Source organism: Apteryx rowi, unplaced genomic scaffold, assembly GCF_003343035.1.
Source record: "Apteryx rowi isolate R43461 unplaced genomic scaffold, aptRow1 scaffold_57, whole genome shotgun sequence".
NCBI classification, from domain to species: Eukaryota; Metazoa; Chordata; class Aves; order Apterygiformes; family Apterygidae; genus Apteryx; species Apteryx rowi.
The window spans coordinates 901,052-921,457 of NW_020450838.1; the positions used below are offsets into that span (position 1 = coordinate 901,052).

The window sequence follows — 20,406 nt, forward strand, 5'->3', positions numbered from 1 at the left end:
GCAAAAGGACCTAGCTCACATTAATGGGCTTAGATTTTGCAAAGCCAGTTTTTACTTCTTCAGTATGATCTTGCTCCTCTTGTGTTCAGCAGCAAAATCCATTATGGAAGTGGGACAGGGTCTGTTATTAGCTATTTCACCAATTGCTTAAGCGCTGCCTTGATGTTTGATGGGGAGTGCTGGCTCTCATGTATGGAAAATACCATACATATATTTTCCTTAGGTGTCTCACAGAGGAAGAGTGGCTTAGTCCTTCTTAGTGAACTGTGTAGTGGAAAATCCTCCATCTAGAGCAAGAGATGTTTATCTGCTTCTTTGCATAGTGCAAGCCCATTTTAGTTAGTACAGGCTAGTGGTCCACAAACTGTTCAACGTGAATGGCACACGAACCTGCAGAATGACATGTATTTGTCCTTTGGAAATCAAATTAACACTCTCTGTCATTGCTGGAAAGCAAAAAGAGGCAGCAGCTTGGTGACCTCCTGGCACCAGATATACCACTAAAATAAATCCACAAAATCTCCTGGTTTCTTGAACATGGCTACTTGCTAAAGCAAGTGGTACATTTGGCTAGGAAGGACAGATTTAAAAGTATGTGCATTACACAAAATCTTTTGGTGTTTAAGAACTCCACTGGATAAGCGAGCCCTCTATGTAGTAACTCACTGAAAGTAACTTTCCTTGTCATATTTGTCCCTAGCTGACAGAAGGCCCTTTACCTGTTACAAGCGCTTCTGTTCACGTCTSCTCTGTGCGTGAAGAGGCTCACCCTACGTTCCCTGTCTGAGGCAGTTTAGCTATTAGCTTGCAAGAGAAGGGTGGACGTTAGCCCAGCTTCTTTACAGAGATGACCAAATTCGAACACCAGGCTCAGAATAATCACTGATTCTTAAGGTCTTTAGCTAATGAAAAATTATATTCTGCTCCAAAAACAGACTTTTACCTTCAGGCCTATTATTCAGTATATTTGCTGTATTCTTGTACTTAATCTAAGGCTTGCAACGTATGTTATTATTTCAGGGTAAAGTTTACATTAGCAATTAGAAGTCAGAATCTGGGCAGCATTATACTGGATGTCATGATCACATACCTAAGAACAGTCTCATTCCTTCCATTTTACACTTCAACTATTAAAAGTGTTTTATTGCTCTTCCTAATCATGAACATCGGTATTTGTTTTCTCATTCCTTTTCATAGGATACTTCCCCAAATAGTATTCTGTATGTTCATTTGCAGAAGTGATTTGTTGCTTAAAGTATCATTTTTATGGCAAAGTGAGCTACTATACCATTTTTCTTTTACCAATATATTTGACCTGGTAGGAGTTTAGAATGGTTTGACTTTATATTTTTCTTCTTTTGAACACTTGTCAGAGTGCAGTTGTCTTCACTTTCAGGATAGGCACCTATAGGTTTTTTGCCTGTAAAGTCTCAAAATTAATGGTCACTGTGACAAATGAGAAGGTGCAAGAGAAGGTGCTCACAAATTAGAGCGTTACAGATGTATGGGCAGGTTAGATGGTGTATGGTTAAAAGGTGGTTGATTTTCGTATGGAAGAATGCTGCTTTGTTTGAAGTAAGGAGTTTTTTGGTTTGTTTGAAACAAGATTTTAAGAAGGTGCCAGAGTGGAGTTAGACATATAAGGACCGTGCAGAACGAGCTTCCTAACACTGTGAGCTCTTTAGAGTGGGGACCATTTTGGTTTATGTTTTACAGGACTTGGCACAGCAGTGCCCTGTGCTGCTGTGTGACTCACTCTTGGATGCTAGTACCAGATTGGAAATTTTTGCATGGTGCAAAAGCTATTCTAGAAGAAGACAGTAAAAGGGACCTGGATGCTGGCATGCTGAGTGGACTGAGGAGTGCAAAGGAGTTGAGATGCACAGTGAATATACGTGCAAACTGGCCATTTTCTAAGTCAGTTTGCTCTACTTTTTTTGGCTAGCTTTAGTACTGCGAGACTGTATACGTTGAGGAGATACCATGTAATGCAGGCTCAGGTAGAAGTGATGGTGTAGCTTAGAAAATGCCCAGAGTTTGTGTTACTTTGTGTAAGACAGTTCTTTTTGTCTTCCTAAGTGTCTTGGCAGCTTTAACAGTTGGTGATCTTGTTAGCAGTAATGCCTTAATGACTTTCTTGTGACCTAACCCAAGTCTTGTTCTCAATTGTGCATGTCTCTGTCTGTCAGTCTGGCTAGGATCTGCCATGACTTTTCTGATTTTTTTAATTAACTTGGAGCAAGAGTTTGGTGTATAATTAACAGATCCATATGTACTGCTGAATTTAGCTGGACTCGGCAGCGTAAGAAAAGCTTAAAGAAAAGCTATTTAATAAAGTTTAAGGCTAAGGAGATCATTTTAACAACAGCTCCGACACAACTCCTTGCGTGCCAAATGCCATAAAAATTCCCTCTGTACTGTCATTTGTGTCTGAAGCTTATCTGCCAGGAAGGCGTGTAGCGTAGATCTGAATACAGCAAAAGAGAGACGAATGCTATAATCCCTGGCAATTTATTACACTAGCTAATTATTTTCATAAGTGTTTTGTTTTTAAATCAAGAACCAAAGAAATGTCTTATTTCTAATTGGAATTTCTCTGGTTTCTGCTTCCACACACTGATTTCTTTTCTCTGATAAGCTAAAAAGCCTATTTGTACTTGGTATAATGACTTTGATTCTGTAATCAAGACACCTCTCTACCTCTCTATTTTTAGAGACTTGACAAGTCATGCTCTTATTAAATTCTCCTCCATAATGCACTTTATCCCTGGAGTGTTGCTTTTTTTTTTGGTCTTTTTAATACCTCCTCTTCAGTTGTTGTTTGTTGGTTTATTCTTTTTAGAAGACAGGCAGCAGACCCATACCTTAATATCTGCATCAGTGAGATGGAGGTCACCATCCTATTGCTGTGCTTACAGGAGTTCATTAGTCCTCTTTCCACCTTGTCACAGTGGGGCTCATGTTTGTTACTTCTGTGTTAAACCTTTAAATCTTGGATGTTGTCACTCCTTTACATAACACAGCAGTCCAGTCTGAAGACAGAGTGTCCCTTCCTGTACCTGGATATATAATTTGGCATTTCTCTATATTAAGCCCCATTTTCTTTGAGTGAATAGGACTTAGTTCAACAAGTAAATGAGATCATTTCTGATAATCGCTGTGTTCTCTCTCTCTCTCTCTCTCTCTGTCTTCCTCTGTTTTCCCTTTCCAACAGCCTTTCAATCATCTGTAAGTTTATCGCCATTGATTTATGAGTACTTCTCCATCATAGGTTAAAATATTGAATAAATTTGGTCCTAGTTTGATCACAGAGGAAGCCCACTAGAAACATACCAAGTGATGATTTCCTCTTGTCACCTTCTTCATGAGATCTTTATTTTGGCAGCTCTGACTCTGCCTAATGTGAATGTTATTATTATAGTATTAGTTTCAAGCAAAATGATATGAGATAACACAAATATTTCAGTAATCTAAGAGAGTTACCTTTTCACAGATACATTGCCAGTTGAACATGTAATCCCACGAAGAATGAAAGCAGGTTTGCTTCTTACATCATCTTCCTTAAAACCCTGTCAATGAGCAATAATTAAATCTGATTTTTTTCTTCCCTGAAACTCCTGTGAATTTTTCCACTGCATTGCTTGTTATCATTGTCACTGTATTCAGTGAATAGTTTCCTGGTCAACCCACTTGCCAGTTTTAAACATGACTGTGACATTAGCACATTTCTGCACCTTCCCACACAGTCTGTGATTTATTAAAAATTAACACCAGTGGGCCAAAGAGCTCCTCAACCAATTTGTTATGACTTGAGGGCACCATTTCCCTTGGCCTAGTATTTATTAATGTTGCCTAAATACTCTGTAGTACTTCTTTTTGCCATGAGATACAAATGCGAAAGACATCAGAAACTTCAATCTGCGTCAGAAACAGGGAGTCGGGAGTTTGGCCAGCTAGATGCCAGAACAGGGAATTAGACCAGGAGCTGTTCTTTGTTGGTTTGTGTATTTGTTTTATATCTGAAGTTCACTTTCTGCAGAGTTTCATGGAAAGAATGCAGAAGCCTAGAGATATTTTAAACTGGTTTGCACTATTTTTGAGTAAGTCAGAAAATCCTTTAATAGCTCAAAATGCAAGGGAAAGTTTTTGTGTATCTAAACTAGAGTCTCCAGTAAACTGTCAGCTTCTCTGGTTGTTAAGGTCTTTTCTAGAGCTGCACCAGTTCCACGGCCCAAATGGAGGATCCAAGTATTTGTGTTTACTCTAATGCTGCACTTTGTGGCAGGGTTTTAAAGACTATGTCAGTGAGCTCGTTCTTTAAAAAAAATATATATATATATATAAAAAAAAGAAATGGAGGGATGGGGGACAAAATTCATTGTGAAATTTTTTAGATGGCTGGGATTTGTGAAGTGCCAGGATTCAGAATACCCAACTGGAGTCACCAGTCTGAGCTTTCTTACAGTTATGAGAAAATAAGCTTGTTTCAGGTCATGAAGGGCTTTTGTAGAGGAAATACCAAATACTTCATTGAAAGACTTTTGGCCTTCCAGTCCCGGGAATCAACTGTAGCCCTAGATCACAGAATATAGGCCTTTTGGGGAGTTTCCTGTCCTTATTAAATCTCATCAAGTCTTGCTTGTCTTTTTTTTCTGATTTCCTAAGGAAATGAGTTTTCTACGGCCTTGCTGTTTCTCAGCCTCCCTTTATCCCCCTGCCCCAGCCTGGCTAATATTTTTTTTGAACCATTGGCCAATTTCATAATAAATAAAACCTAGTAGTCCACAGCTTTGTGAAAACTAGTGGCTAAATAAAGGAGAATGACCCAAGTTATCCCATTTCGTCTTTACTCCTCCAGTGAGGGCAGAATACCACCATTACATCTTCTGGTGGTAGCAAGAAGCCCAGCAATCCACATGTGCTTTGGATGTGCTGATCTGGTGCAGCTGCCAGGGAGTATGAAGAATTGAAAGGAGAAAGGATGCAGATTATTGCTGCAGGGAGATGAAAGTTAAGAGACAAAGGGGACAGCCCTTGAGAAGTCAAGTTTCAGTCATTCTCCTGCTCCCCAAATAACTTAATTCAAATTAAGCACCTATAAATATTCTTTTGGAATGAGCATCCTCAGCAAGACTAACGTTATTTCATGAGGACTGGACTTCCAGCAGAATAACCCAAATGCATTTTCAGTCAGATCCCTGCTATGCAGCCTGGCCAGTGCTGGATTATAAAAGTACTGCTCACAGAGAGCTGTATGCGCATGGCAACGGGAGGATTTTCATGAGAAAAAGCAAGGATTTGCTTCTAGGATTTAGTTTAATTGTGGGGAATGACCTATTGTCAGGGAGGGTTCTTTCTGCTTGCATGCTGCTTAAGGAAAAGTTTCTCATAAGGTGTTAACTTATATTTCCGGAGTGTGCTATATGGGCAGCAGCGCAACATTATGAGTGGTGAAGAGTGAATTTATGTCAGATGAGTTAAACAAGCTGATAAACATTCAGGTCAGGGAGGGCTTTTGAGAAGGTAGAAGGGAGCTCTGTAACCCACCAGCAGAAACTAAAGCAAATGCTGGTTTGTTCCAGTCCCCTAAGGATCCAGTTATCCTTACAAACAAGGCCCTATCCCATCAGCAAGGTGGCCAGAGACCTACTTCATGTGTATGTGAATTTGTTCCATAGTTTATGTTCTTTAGCAATGGCATTTTTAGCTTCTAATGTGTGATCTGTTCTAATCATGTTATATAGATGCAWACAAATTGTTTGCCTGGAAGTTATCATTGGTTTGCCCTCCAGTTGTCTCTTTAAACAGCAGAGATGCCTGAGTTTGCATTTGCTAGATGCCTGCCGGGACACTTTTGTAATGTCTCTCCTTCATTTGGAAGGAGGCTGCAGCTCAGGCTGACTCACCGAGATGAGTTGCCTGAGGGAAGGCACGTGGCTTTTCTCCTCACCCTGTAAGTTGGCTGAGTGCAGCCCATGTGAGTGAGTGAGGGGTCAGTGCTTCTCCTCTGAAATAGTTCTCGCTTAATTTCTCAGGGGGAAAAAATTGGCATTTTTTTAGAGCTTCTTTGTTTTGCTGAAAATAAGGAGGAGGGAAGAAATTGATTTGCTTCTAACCCTTGCGTGTTCCTGACAAAACAAATCTGTTGGGAACTCTTTGGTGTTTTTTTGAAAGATTTGCCTTGAATAATAACATCCAGTCTTACAGGGAGGGAAAATCTGAATGCCAAAAGCTGAGCTGCTGTGTCAGAACTGAGGTCCAGTCTCTGAGGGAAGCCAGTAAATTCCCCATGTTGCTTTTCAAGGATCAGTGTCACTTGTGACTTGTGCCATCTCCCACATCACGAGGGGAGATATGTGATGGAGAGCCTGCAGGCCAGCACTCTGAAAGGTGGAAGTCAGCCTGCAGTTAACCTAGAAAGAGAAACATGGAAAATAGCAAGAGATGCTGGGAAATCTCCTTATGTCCCAGGACATGGGAAAATGCCTAAGAAAAATTGGTTAGAGGACAGGTCAAGCATTCCAGTGAGGAAGGAGAACGCAAGCCCACATTTCACCCTCACTGCAAGGATATTTGAAAGGGGAAGGTTTGGAGTGTCATTTTTTTAAAGTGGGTTCTCCCCAGGGAGTGAAGTACTTTGTTGTTCCAAGCAATGCAAGTGAGAGTGTAAGGGATTAGGTAAACCACAGTTCTCCTTCCTCTTCCCCCAACTAGTGGGAATAGCTTCTGTTTTGGTTCACAGAGTTTTATTTTTTAAGAGGAAATGTATTTCCCTTGGGTCATACCAAGCTTCCCTTGGTAACTACAGAGCTTATGTCGCATCCTGTTTCTGCAAACCCATTGAACCCAAATTTTGGCTTTTTGTTTGAAATTAAATGGGTTCATTGCAGTGACAGATTTGATTGCCATTGATATATTGGGCTTTTTTACAGATATTTTACAAGATCAGACATTTGGTCTTTGAGCAAAAAAATCAAGCAAAAACATGGTGGCCCTCAGTGCCATTTTTAAACTCAGGCACTAAGCTACGGTTCTACTTTCACACATGGATGCTGATGGGAGTGCTAGAAACAAGTTTGAACCAAAATACTGCAGATGGATGCTTTATAGAAGTCCTCTTATTTGCAGTCCTACACTACTAGCACTTTTGGGTAAAGACCATCTCAGTGAGGTCTTCTTATCACTGCTGCAAGGCAAAGAATGGCAGCAGAGATTCTGTTCTGGGTCTTCTGTATCCTCATCTATTGATCACTTGAGGACTGCAGGTCCAGTTTTGAGAATCCTGAGGAATATTGATATGATCTACCTTATGTATCCATGTATTTTTATTTTATTTCAGTCTTAATAAGGTTCTGATGTTGACTTTTTAAGGTCAGGACATCTTTTTCTAGTAGTGAACATCAACTGTAGTAAAAGATTGGATCATTTCATGTGTTCTGTTCCTTAGTAACACTAAGCTTTTTATGAACTGCCAAACATAATGCCTGTTTGACCTCTCTTTTCTTTGTATTAGGGACACTGTTTTCACTTACCATTGAGAAGGCTGTGCCTGAAGATGAAGGCGAGTACAAATGCATAGCTGAGAATGCAGCAGGAAAAGCTGAATGCGCTTGCAGAGTGCTGGTGGAAGGTAAGTGCTTTACTGGATATGAGAAAACCCTTCCATAGAACTTCCTCCTTTCCCCCCCTTTCTTTCACAACAGCAGCCTTTATGAGCTACATACACAAAAAAGAACTCTGCCTGCTTCCTTCCTGCATGTTTTCTATCAATACGATAGTTCAGTGTCCACCATAAAGAAGCATGAGCAGAGAAATAGTGGAGCGCCAAGTGCTCTCGCTGCTTTGTCGTATAATTCAAGCTCCTGCTGTCCACTGTATTTCTATAATGATACCACCCCTGTATACCACTGTCTTAGAAGTCTGGTATGAATAATTTGCTAACTAAGGTACCAGTTCTCAACTCCAGTGATGCTGATGACACTGTACTCACATGCCAGATAGTCTTGGTCTTAGGCAAATATTTTGTCATGGGGTTGAGAGCACAGACTTTTAAAAATGCCATGGAATTTAAGCCCAACTAATTAAATGTGATTCTGATCAGCTCACCTTCAGGTGAACAGCTCATTCTTGAATACTCTACTTTGCATTGCAACTAAAAGAACACAAAACTAAAAAAGAAATGCAATACCTACCATAATATAAATCTTGGGTGGTAATTTAAAGTAATAATGAGAATTTACCAGCACTGAAGTTCAGAAAAGACTATCTAGAGGCTTTAAACAGAATCTAAATCATGTAACACCTTCAGTACCACAGAAGCAGAAGGATAAAGGAGCTGGTCATTAAGAGCTTAGCACTCAGTAGTTCTCCGAAGCTACCCTAGCATCTTTTAAATGTTTCAGTCATCTTCATATTTTTTCCTTTTCTTTGTCCTCTGATTGCCCTCAAGTAGTTGCCTTCTTTCATGAAGTCTCCTTCAGCATTATTGTTTCCCACTCTAAATTTCTTGCTGGCAATGTATGATCTGGGAGACTGGATGTAGTCTTTGGTTTGCAAAGCCTTGATCATGGGAAGCTGTCAGCTCATGACATATTCGTTACTTGATGACAGAGATGGTGTCCAACCAGCTGTCTGCCTCGCACTGGCAGTGGCATCCATGGTGTTAGGAGCTAACTGCTCACATAATATTGGACACCAGAGTGACCATATTCCTACCTCGATACTGGCCAACTCATCTGTCCTTTCTGTTCCCTACTGGCATGCTGCTTTGCATGACAGAGAAGAGGTTTTGAGGAATGGCACCAGAGCAAACCCCAGGTACTAGGAGGGATGCTGCTGGATATCCCGTATCCATGATTGGCAGACAGGACAGCTGTTACTTTTAAATTAGAATTATGATCTAAAACAACAGTAAAAATTGCTCCTTTCTACTCAGTCTGCAGTCAGCATCCTAGATGCTGATTTTTAGACTAAAAAAATAACCTTAAGTTTCATTACGTTCCTTTTGGCCCCATGGACTAAAATCAGCTCAGAGGAACATTTGACTTGATGGTTTATTAGCTCAGGGACAAATCTGTAGAATCTAAGTGTCTGAATTTAGGCCTAGCAGACTTCTGCTCTGAATTGCTTGCTAGAAATTTCTGTTTTTCTCTGTTAATTTTACAGGAAATTTAGAAAGACCAACTTCCATGCTCTGGCACCTACAGATTACCTGGGTAATCTGGCTGAAAAAAGGTTGCATCTCCTAGCTATATGTGTCTGTATCTTTTGGGTACATGTGGAAGAGAGCCTGTATTGACTCTTGGATGTCAATGCTGAGTATTGCTGGATATGAACTGTATAATCTTGAGAATGCTGAAATGCATCAAACTTGAGTCCTGTGGTGCCACTTTTGCCATCCTCCTTAGGAACTGAACCAATCTTCTTGAAAAGACTTAAACATACAGAGGAAATACTACTTTTCAAAGAATGTTCATCTATATAGATCACAGAGACAATAGACTAGAAAATGACATAGCAAAAGATTATTTTGGATGAAATGGTGCTTCAAAGATGCCTTTGCTTCCCTCTTCCCATGTCCTGTCTAAAGCAGCTGTGTGCACATTGTACTTAGTTCTCTTCAGTTAAATAGGCCCATCAGCCTTGGTGGTGTCTCCTTTCTGTTTGCTTTCTCAGGTTTTCAGTGCAGCTGCTTCTGCAGAGTGCTTCCCTCTCTCTGTTCCCTCTTCCTTTTGGAATATGACATTCTCCAGCAATTCTGTGCAGGAAATCTTGTTTAAAACCCTAACAGCCAACAGGTTCCTCTAACTTTGCAGAAAGATCCAGAACAAATTGAGGTTAACAGACAGTACTTTCATTCTTAATTTTTAAATTAATGTGTATTTTATAATCATTTTTGTTTTGATTGCAGATGCCTCATCCACAAAGACCTCAAAGCCTGCTGAGAAGAAAACCAAGAAGCCTAAGAGCACACTTCCCCCTGTGCTGTCAACAGAGAGTAAGTGACAGTGATTTTAATTGCTTCCTTTTCAGTGGAAACAAAAGAGTGCTTTGGGATTCTGTGGTCATTGCCTTCTGTTTGTAGGCATAGTATTGGAAGCTTGTGCTGTTTCTTTAACCCTTACGCATAGGTCATGCGAAATAAGAGTTTTTGCCTTGTAGGGAATGGAAGTGAGAGGTGAAACTGTGAGTTCAGACCTAGCCCACTCACTTCTCAGTTTCCCATAATAATGCAATAAACTTATGACACGTATTTCTTTTCAGCTGCCTCCTCAAAAGAGTGCAGAAATTCTCGAGTCATTTGTTTCAGATCAGGCTGTGTCCTTGCAGACAATAGACTGTCCTACCATTGATAGGCAAGGTGTTTTGACTGAATTGTCTCCTGTAACATAATCCATCCTGTTCTTTTTCTGTGAACGTGGGAAGTGGTTTTATGAGTTTTGCATTCTTTATTTCAACCCTAAATACTCTGCTTGCTTTTAATGCTACTTAAAATAACAAATCAGCCATAAAATCCAATGTTTTTTGCTACTCTGCATACATGCATTTGATTAAGAGGAAACTTTAAATGGTAAAGTCAGCATAATAACATTACTACTTAGAAATTCGCAATGCTGCTACTACTTTAGAAACAGAATGTCCACAGGGTGCAAATGTCTCTTTGAAATGAAACACTGGAGCTTGAAAGTTGTCTACCTAGGCTGTCTACCATGTGAGTTTCTAAAAAAGGAGTAAAGACATAGTTCTAATAGAAACTATTTTCTATGTAATATTTTCTCCAACTGTTTCAAAATAATTAGAAACAAGCTACTATCTGATTCTCCAGCATGGAATAGTTTTGGCTTTTTTTAGATGGACTCAGTGCAGTTTTGTACTTATTAATGATCACAGGTAATATTTGTGCTTCTGGAGTTGTTGACTTATGTAGAGCTGTTATGAGTGTGTGCCCCCAGGCTGTTCTGTCATGATATGCTCTATTTCTGAAAGTTTTGGAAATGTTATCTCTTCTCCATTACTTTTTTTTTTTGATTTAAAGATGACATTTGACTTGGGCTGCAGGTATTCCTGAGTTGCTGGCTGAGCATTAGAACTTCTCCCTCCTGCCAGTCGTTTGGGAGTGTGGGAAGGGTCACACCAACATGCTCGACCTCTGCACCTGTGCTTCAAAAACTGTGAATAATAGGAATTGAGAAGAACAAGCATTTGTTCTTGAACATCAATAGAAAATAAAGTTTTAAAGCTATTTAAAGCACCACAGGCTAGTGTTTTAAATAGTGTTTTCTATGCACACAAACACACACATTTCCTCTCAGCCTCCCAGCCATGTTATCAGTTGCAGCATTCCCAGGAGAATGTGTTAGTGGGAATCAAGTCTAAATATGTGGAGATGCTGATCCACATCCTATTGTAATCATTGTTTGTCTTGCTGTGGATTTTAGTAGAAACTGGATATGAGCAGTAAAACAGAAGCTAGCAACTCTGACTTCAGAAATGAAAAGAAAGTTGAAACAATGATGGCTGGTTTTCTTAAGTTTGCTCCATGACATATTATATCAGTGTTTAAAGTTCTTAAGCTTCTCATAAGGTCTTTTTTCAAAATACCTGTAAAACATCTTTCCTGTTGCCCTGAAAGTATCATCAAGGCAACCAGACAGAACATTAGGGAGCTGGGCTTTGGAAGAGCTTTTGAAAAACTTTGGAGGGTATATGTTTAATTTTAAAGGGATTTGTCCAAAGAGATTCCACAGGCAGATTTTAACATCTCAGCCTCAGTCTCTGGAGGGCTGTAGGTATTTATCTGCCTGAAATGGGTGTTACATTTGTGTGCTTGTCAGTGGCAAACCGTACAAAACTGATCCAGTACTCTTCACGGTTTCAATATAAACTGAAATCCCTTTCAGATGTAGAGAATTTAAAGTTCCTTACCTGAAAGAGAACAGCCTTAACAAGTCAAATATTTGTCCATCTTTACTGTATCATTTCTCTCCAAAAGGAGGTTAATAAAAATGCCTGCAAGGTAAGATTCCCCAGTCTAATAAGGAGTTAATTTGTCCTCTGATCTCTTCTAGTCTTTGTTGCCACATCGACTCGGCAGCACTCATAACGGCAGGTAGAGTATAAGAAATGATAAGGAAGAAGTAGAGAACAAAACAAACCTAACAATCCCACTGCATAAATTCTGAATTTTGAATAGTTAATGCAGGTCTGACCCTTCCACCCCAGCTTCTCTGAATGGATATTGGAGAACTAAAGAAATTACACAGGAGACATTAAATAGACTAGGAATCTTTGGTTTGAAAAGAGGTAACCAAAGAAAGATAAGATAAAATCTATAAAACGATGAACAGCATTGATATTTAATGCTGAGCGTGGCTGAGCTTGGAAATGAGCATGAAATCCCACTAGTTTTGAATACAGAAACAACATGCCATTAATGTGGGCTACAGTTCTTTCCATCACAAACTTGTCAGCGGCTTTTTATTTACCCCTCCTGGCCTGATAGGATTCAATTCTGTTAAGTCACAACAGTATGTGCTATATATTCTCTGTCATCTTTAGAAATACCCCTTCTCAGAAAAAATTTCCATATTGTTCATTGTCTGGAAGAAGGTGCAAGTCAACTTTCATGGTTAGCAGCTACACCAACCTTTTTTCCCTTCAGATAAATTATAAGTGATCCCAAGATTTTTGCCCTAATAGGAACCTTCAGGAAATCTGATGAAAAATAATTAACTTTTAGTGCCTGAAAGCAAAGATCAACACATTTCTTGTTGAGAAGCAGAATGAATGTTGGTATGTTAATCCACAGAATTTGTCTCACTGTGAGAAAAGTTGCTGCCTCAGGTCATTTGACTGGTTGTTCTGACGATTTTATTCTATTATTTGAGGTTTAGCTTTTGCAAGCTACTGAAATCCACTAGTAAGCTAAATTTTCCCAGCATGAGCTCTTTTGAAATGATACTAGACTCTCATTTAGAATAAGAAGTTATTCTGAGGAAAATATCTGTGAAAGCAGCTTTGTGGCACTGAGTGTTTAGCAATATCTCTGAATAGCTCCTTTTCAAGCACGCTATGTTTACATGCAGAGAGACTGCTCCCATGCTAGCAAATTAGGAAAATTAGGCTGTATTTCTTTTTGCTCATAATTAATATTCTGTAACCAGAATTTAGTAGTAATTATGACTCTATAGAATGCAACTCTGTAATGCTAAATAGAATAAATAATAATGTTTGTGAGAGAAACAAACAGATTCAGCTTTGAATCTGAAGAAATCAGTTGTGAGAAAGAAGGGGGAAGGACATATTTTTTTTACTTTCAGAATTGATTCATTCTTTACTGGCTTATGTTTCTCTTCTAGGTGGATATAAAATGCTACTGGATTAGAATAATAAAGTGTTATGTTTCCTCTGCACAGATATAAAAGATTAGAAGAGGCAGTGGAAAATTGGAACCTTTCATTATTTATCATGCTGTATACTCCCCGCTATGGCAGGACAATCAGTGAATAATATAAGGGTCTCCCAGTTTGACATAACCTTGCAGCAGAAGCAGTGAATTAAAAATTCTTAGCACTTAATCATCTTCCTATGGAGCTTTGAAAGCATCTGATGTAAAGGGATTTGGGCACCCAATCCCCATTAAAATTAGAAGTTCATTCAAATTAAGCATAAAGGGAATTGGGTGTTTAAATTGCCATGACTACTTCAGTGTTTATTATATAAATGTGTTTTGCCCAACAGATTGTGGAAAAATGAAGGTGCAGCTTGAGATTTTTTAAGAGTAAATGATGATTTCATGGTATATAAATAAGTATTCTCTTTTATGAAAAAATCTTCTACTACTCAATGCTTCCTAAGATTTTGTCCCTTTAATGTGTCTTAAGCTGAGGATCAAAATAACAGCAAAACATAGCCTGAGCAGTTTGCCCAAGATCAGGCACATTCAGTTGCTGTTCTAGAAGCCAACTTTTTTGATTCTCAGTCTTGTGATTAGCTTACTCTGCATACCATGCCCTGAAACACAATACTTTTTTTTAACTGACATACCCCAAATTTGCATAAAACATACAGATTTTCCCAAGGCCAGATTTCTTTTCCAAAGATTTGAAGTATTTTTCAAGACTTAGAGGGGGAAAAGGCATCTTACAACAGTTAGAGGCTATCTCTTAAACTTCGCCAGGGCTGAGCAGTGCAACATAACTTTACTATAGTAGGAAGAAACTGTATCCCAATCGTTGCTTCTTAGGAAAGAATTGGCTTTAATGTGTTAGAAATTAAACCTCCTAAATCTAAGCATTGAATCAAAGTGTTTGGAAAGAAATGCCCGCTGTTTTTCACAGAGCTAATTCACAGCCCTACTTCCAGTAAATATTAAGAAATGGCAACTATCACCTGTCATAATCAGTGGTGTAAAAACCTACCAGGATATCCTGGATTCCTTCATCTCAGCAATATGCTTGTTAAACCCACTGTTCTCATACCCATAAATTAATACCTGGTAGTTAAACCTCATGCATCGAAGGGATGATCCAGCACAGGGTTTAACTGCACAAATTCAAGTTCTTCTGCTCAGTTAAAAATAAAGTTATTTCAAAGAAAATAACTTCCTCCACACACCCAAGTAAAAGAGCCCAAAATACGTTATTTAGCAGTATTTGATATCTTGCTGATATAAGTCTTTTATATCTGCTACTATATAAAATCTGTTTGATTTCATGTCAAACACATTTTTGGCTGAGTAACGACGCATTCTCTTGCTGACTGTTGTTAATAAAATGTCGCCACTGACACTGTCCAGATCAAATCTTCTGGGAGGCTGAAGCGTTATCTTCCCAGATCTGACTTCTCAACGTTGTTGGTACTTGACCATAACGCTGAGCAGCAGCATCTTTGCAACAGCATGTCGTACGTGTAAATGTGTCAGACAGGACTCCTTATATATCCGTATTCATATGGCGGGGGGGGAGGTCAAAGCATTTTAATTACCATGGAGAAGTTATCAGTCAGCAGCCAAGTGATTAGCACACAGTGCTGTCATTTGTTCTTCAATAAACAGCCTTGTTTATTGAATCCAGGTCTGCTGGCACCATTTTAAGAAAATGTCGCAGTAAAAAGCTAAACTTGATGTGTCTGACTTAGATAATATGTAATTAAATCACTAAACACTTCATATTTTTGTGGTTTTCCATTCTAGGAACTATCAATACAATATTAAACATGGCACTGATGAATATAAAATGCTTCAAAATCTTCGTCACGTCAGATTTTTTTCTCCTCAGTATAAAACTTGCCACTTTCTAAGGGAAGAAGTAACTAATCAGGTCAGAGATATTCTCTTAATTGCACAAATAAGACAGTGCTGTGTAGCTGCACCCACTGTCAGGAAATCAGGGCAGCAGCGATCTGGTGACTGCTGCTGCTGTCCTCTCTTCTCTCTGGGATAGTTTGAGATGCTTTTAAGGGTCAACAAGGCTATTCAAAACAGTTCTCTCAGGCCTGTCACTTTCCCAGGAGGTCCATACCTCTCCGCTGCTTGAATGCTCCAAGAAGAACTGAGCTGTTGTCTGTACCGTGGGTGCACAGTATCTAGATCTCTGCTTAATGTGTTGGAACAATACCAATTTCATTGCCAGGGAAGTCATTGACCAAACTTTCTCAAAGAGAAAAAAAATCTCTCTTTTTTTCTTAAGTGAAGGTGAAACCTCCTTTTTTAGTGTATGAAAATAAACTTACTCTGAGCTGTTTTTAAGATGTAGGTATGATTTTTCTGGAACTCTGAATAATTAGAGGCGATGACTGCACACCTCAGGACTGGTGTCTGAGGGTGAATAACTGTGGCACGGAGCCTAACAAACAAACTAGCTGAAGTGAAAAGGTAGTGTAAGATTTAACTTGGTGACTGAAGTTGGTTGCCTCCAGAGACGAAAAGAGAATCCAGTCACTGTATGTATATATAAAGCAAAGAAGAAACACTGATGTGTTGTGTAAATCACTTCTCCTTGGGGCTCAGTGCAGCACCATTTAGCTAATGCCAGGTATGCATTTTGAATCTCTGCCAGGTTACTTTACAGCTTACACCAAACTGATGCTTTCTGAGTTAACATTGGCACAAAACAGTATTTTCCATGTGTTTTTCATACAATCCATCCTGCCTAGCTGTATGTTGACAGAAGAAAAGAGAGATGTTTATTGACTGTCGCACGCAGAAAAAGATGAGCGTAGTTTTTGCAGGATGGCCTTGAACTGAAGAGGCACCATGCACCATTAATTCCCAGTTAAGTCATTGATTAGAAATTGCTGATCTCTGGCATGTAATAGAAACATTGACTAAAGTTTCTTTTTTTATAAAATGGGAGCCTACATCTGTGTGCTTGAATAATGTACAAAAGCACTGAACACCTAGCTTTTTCCACTGAAATCACTTGAAGTTGCTGAAAGTCTAAACAAACTGACAGTCAGCCCTCTCTTTCCTACTTAATAGACTGGGCAGCAGGCTCGTAACCTGATTTAGGCTGCTGTTCCTAAATGCATGAGCACAGCATCTTAGTGTCTAATTCTAGCTGTCCTTGCAGGACATGAGAAATACAAGAATCAAATCTACATTTAAAAAGCTAGCGCTGTTGTCTTGCTCCCACGAGAGCTTGTAGTGGAAGTCGTACACCTTGAGTTGTTCCTAAGCTCTGAGAGTCTGCATTTCTATTTGATGCTGGATCTCTTCTGTGCTTCTCAGATTTGCTTTAACTGCAGAAATTGCTCAAGCACTGCACTGCCAAACTGCTGTGGAATTGTTTCTTCATCGAGCTGAGCTCTTTTAAAAAACTGAGTTACTTTCAGTGCCCTATTTTGCATTATTGAAGCTGCGAGTGTGTTAATATGTGCTAGCTCTCTCTTGACTGGGAATGCAAGAGTGATTTTTTTTGGAGGAGGGAGAGGAGGAAGCTGGATTTTTTTAAATTAGAGGGCAATCTCTGAATGATTTAGAAGCTAAATATGGGATGTTGCAACAAACTGTCAGTTGTTTCTAATGAACAAATAAAAGCTATTAAAATTGTGCTGAAACACACAAACAACTGACGTATATGGCATTTAGTTGTCTAATTTCCACATCTTATCAAATTTAAGTCAGAGTTCTTTTCTATTTTATTGTATTTAGATAAAAAACAGTTACTTGGAAAGGATATGAGGAATTTGCTCCTTGGGAAGCAATAGAGTGGAACTATTTAAACTTTCAAACCGTGATGAAGTCTCAGGCTATTGGTGCTGGTACATTGTCACTGTCATTTTCTGTATAGCGATTAGCATAGGTTTCTGAATGTAGGAATAAACTGGTAAGTGATGATGTGTCATCTTTTACTATAATCTTACGCATCATCTTTCTTTTGTTTCAGCTTGTCTGTGCTGAGTGATACCTGTGATAAACTTGGGTGCCACAAAGGAGGCCTGTGATAGAGGCAAGGATAGAACTGAGTTAGTCACAGCCTTAACTGTGAGGCCAAGCGTTTTTTCTCTTCCATAGTTCTAGGTCTCAGTCAATCCGTGCTTTCTAAGCAGTGAGTAGTGAAGCTTTACAGACAGCGGTCACCTTTGATACCAAAACCTGATATTCCCAGGATCAGACAGAGGTTACCTTGTGATGCATTTACTTGCAGGAGACAGGTTACTCACAGTGTCACATCCCACAGGTCTGAGGTACTCAGGTGAGATGGAGAAGATACAGGTTCAGGTCCATAATGTGAATCTGATAGAGCAGAGAATTGAACCTGAGTTTTCCATCTCCTGTATGAGTATTCTTGTTACTGTGGTATCTACCATATTATAGATATGACTTCTTTTTCAGTTTCTCATAAAGGAAACTCTGAAAATCTTGATTTAGTTCCTCTCAGAAGATAATATCTTGAAAAGTTTTGCATGATGGGAAAATGTTTTCCAATGTGGCTAGAGTATCAGAGTATGACATTAGCCCTTCTCCTACCCTGAGCTAAAATGAGACCATTCCAGAAGCAGACCTTGCTCCCTGTGTTTGAAGGAGTTGGGGATTCATTGTATTTGTTTACCAGGTGCTGAAATCCATCACGATACTATAGACGACAAGCACATAACTTTAGGCGTGTGTTTCAAGGAAGATGGTGGGAAGGATGGACTGGCTGGAAACGCTCTCTGGAGTAATGATGTTTTTTCAGACTGTAACAGATTTTTACTTCATGCTTTATGAAAGCAAGTTGTGCGGAGAGTCATTTCAGGGGAGGCCTATGCCTATTTTTAGTAAAATTCCAAAAAAGGGAAACAAAAAAGAAAGACGGAGGCTTCTGAACATATCTGCTCCCATGAATTCGACATCAGGGCAAGGCAAACGGCCCAACCGAATGTTCCACAGCTATCAGCCTGTATGGGATCTTTCCCTTTTAGTGTACATCTCCCCAGGCACGAGCTCTCTAAGAGGCAAACCTGCCTATAAAGTTATGTAAATACCAGCCTTGTAATGTTTACATTGTGTCGTTTCTAGGAGGCAGATTCATTTAAGGAGGGAATATTATGCCCTTTTTCTTCCAGGCCGGTTTTTAGCTTCAGCTTCTTTCAATGTAAATATCAAAAGAGAGACAAACTGTCTTTTAAGAAAAAAGAAAAAAAACAGCAGAAGCAGACTTGAACTAACATTTCCAAGAGGCTGAAATATTTTGATGAAAACAATCATTTGACCTTGTCAACTTTGGTTAATCTTATTAGATTTCTTTCACTAACTGTCTACAGCGGCTTTTGAGCAAAAGTTGCTTTTCAAAAAGATGCATGAGTTGAGCTGAAATTTTTTAAGGAAGGTCCATGGACAGTGGAGTGTACTCCATTAGCCAAAGAAGTCAGGTTCATGGACACAGAGGCATACTTTTGCACTCATTCCCTTCCACACTGTCCTTGCCCTTCATTTCTGCTCCGGGCTATTTGTGTCAGCCAGACCTTGTAGCAGCCCTGTGCAGTCTGCATGGTTTGATGAAATCCAGTGACAGTCTGCATAGCCTCAGATAAGTGAATGCAATGTCCTGGTGGGTGAAAATAAAAAAATTAAACAAAAAACTCGTATTTACATATAAAAAGCAGTACCCCAGCTGAATGAGATGATGGGTTCGTGTTCTTTGCCTCACTGCAGTGGAAATACTCATGATGTGAGAGTCCTTTAAACTGTCTAAGCATGGCCCTTAGCCCTCCCAGGGATAAGAAGGATGCTGCATTTATTTCACTTAGAGTGTAAATATAGTCCGTGGTGGTTCATTTTACCTCCTAGCCTATATATAAATATTGTTCTTTAACAGTGATGAATTGAACATCACTGACTGTAGTTGTGAATGAACAAATTTTGTGATTGGGGTCCCTTCTCTGATGAACTAGGAGTGGCTGATAAGAGTCAGAGAGAAGTGAAAGAGGGAGGTATTTGAGTATATAGATATGTGTTCTGTGTATGTTTTGTGAAAAGGCAGAGAATGATATTGTCAGGAAAAAAATGCCACCTTGCCTGTTAACTGAGATATTGCAGCAAATGTACAACATCAGCCAAGAGGTGATAGCTGAGTGTAAATCATGCTTGATTAAGGAATTTTGGTTTTCCTCCCATTTGTCTGTAGTATCTTCAATCCAAGATGGCATTTCACAAATGGTGCTTTTTCATCATCACTGGCGTTCCTTGTTGTTCATATCAGGCTTAACAGGGCATGGAGGTAATAAGATTCATGTCACTGTTTTAGATATTAAAAGTACTAAAAGCCATTATAGCTCTGAGGATACCCAACAGTAATTTCATTCTCAGTTTAGAGAAAAGGAGAGAATCTGGTGTCAAGTACAGCAGAAAAAAAATTAAAGTATCTAAATCATACAGCTGTGTTAGTTTGCATGGGATTATGCAGCTAACGGATTACTTCCATTAATTGAGGTGTTTGCCAGCAGATGATAGGCCAGATTCAGCAGCCCTTATGAACTAGCACCTGGTCACATAAGCAGTTTCATCCACGTAGCTGTGACTACAGAAATAAATGAGAGTTTCAGCTCAGGGCTTGATCATACAGCGATAAAGAGCAGAGATGCTTTACAAATACCGCTTTTTGCTTTTCCTCATACAGCTCGGGGAGGAGAAGAGGAGCTGGAAATATATTTGCTATCACTTATTACAGCAGCCAGGGTACATGATAGTCTGCTGGTGGCCCAAGAAGTAATGGGTCCCTTTAATGAATAGTGGTGCTCTTTAAAAGCACCCATTTAACAAGACTAAGCCAACAAAGAAGACATAGCAATGCAGACATGTATCTTATGCCTTGGTGGTCCGGTTATACTAGGATAAACACCTCACAAGTACTAATCTAAACCTATAACTAGTTTTGTTGAGCTTGCAGTCTTTGAAGAAGGGCTTTCTTGGGAGATATCCAG

The 20,406-nt window shown here is 39.3% G+C and overlaps 1 protein-coding gene across 7 annotated transcripts in view; it reads left to right on the top strand.

The window, feature by feature from the left end:
• The window catches only part of MYLK (myosin light chain kinase), a 227,901-nt gene that overhangs the window by 154,916 nt on the left and 52,579 nt on the right, over positions 1–20,406 (top strand). For all 7 annotated transcript variants that reach the window (XM_026082130.1, XM_026082135.1, XM_026082133.1 and 4 more), the window contains 2 exons: positions 7,514–7,630; positions 9,911–9,997. In XM_026082130.1, coding sequence (XP_025937915.1) covers positions 7,514–7,630; positions 9,911–9,997 — 204 coding nt within the window. The remainder of the gene's footprint in view (positions 1–7,513; positions 7,631–9,910; positions 9,998–20,406) is intronic.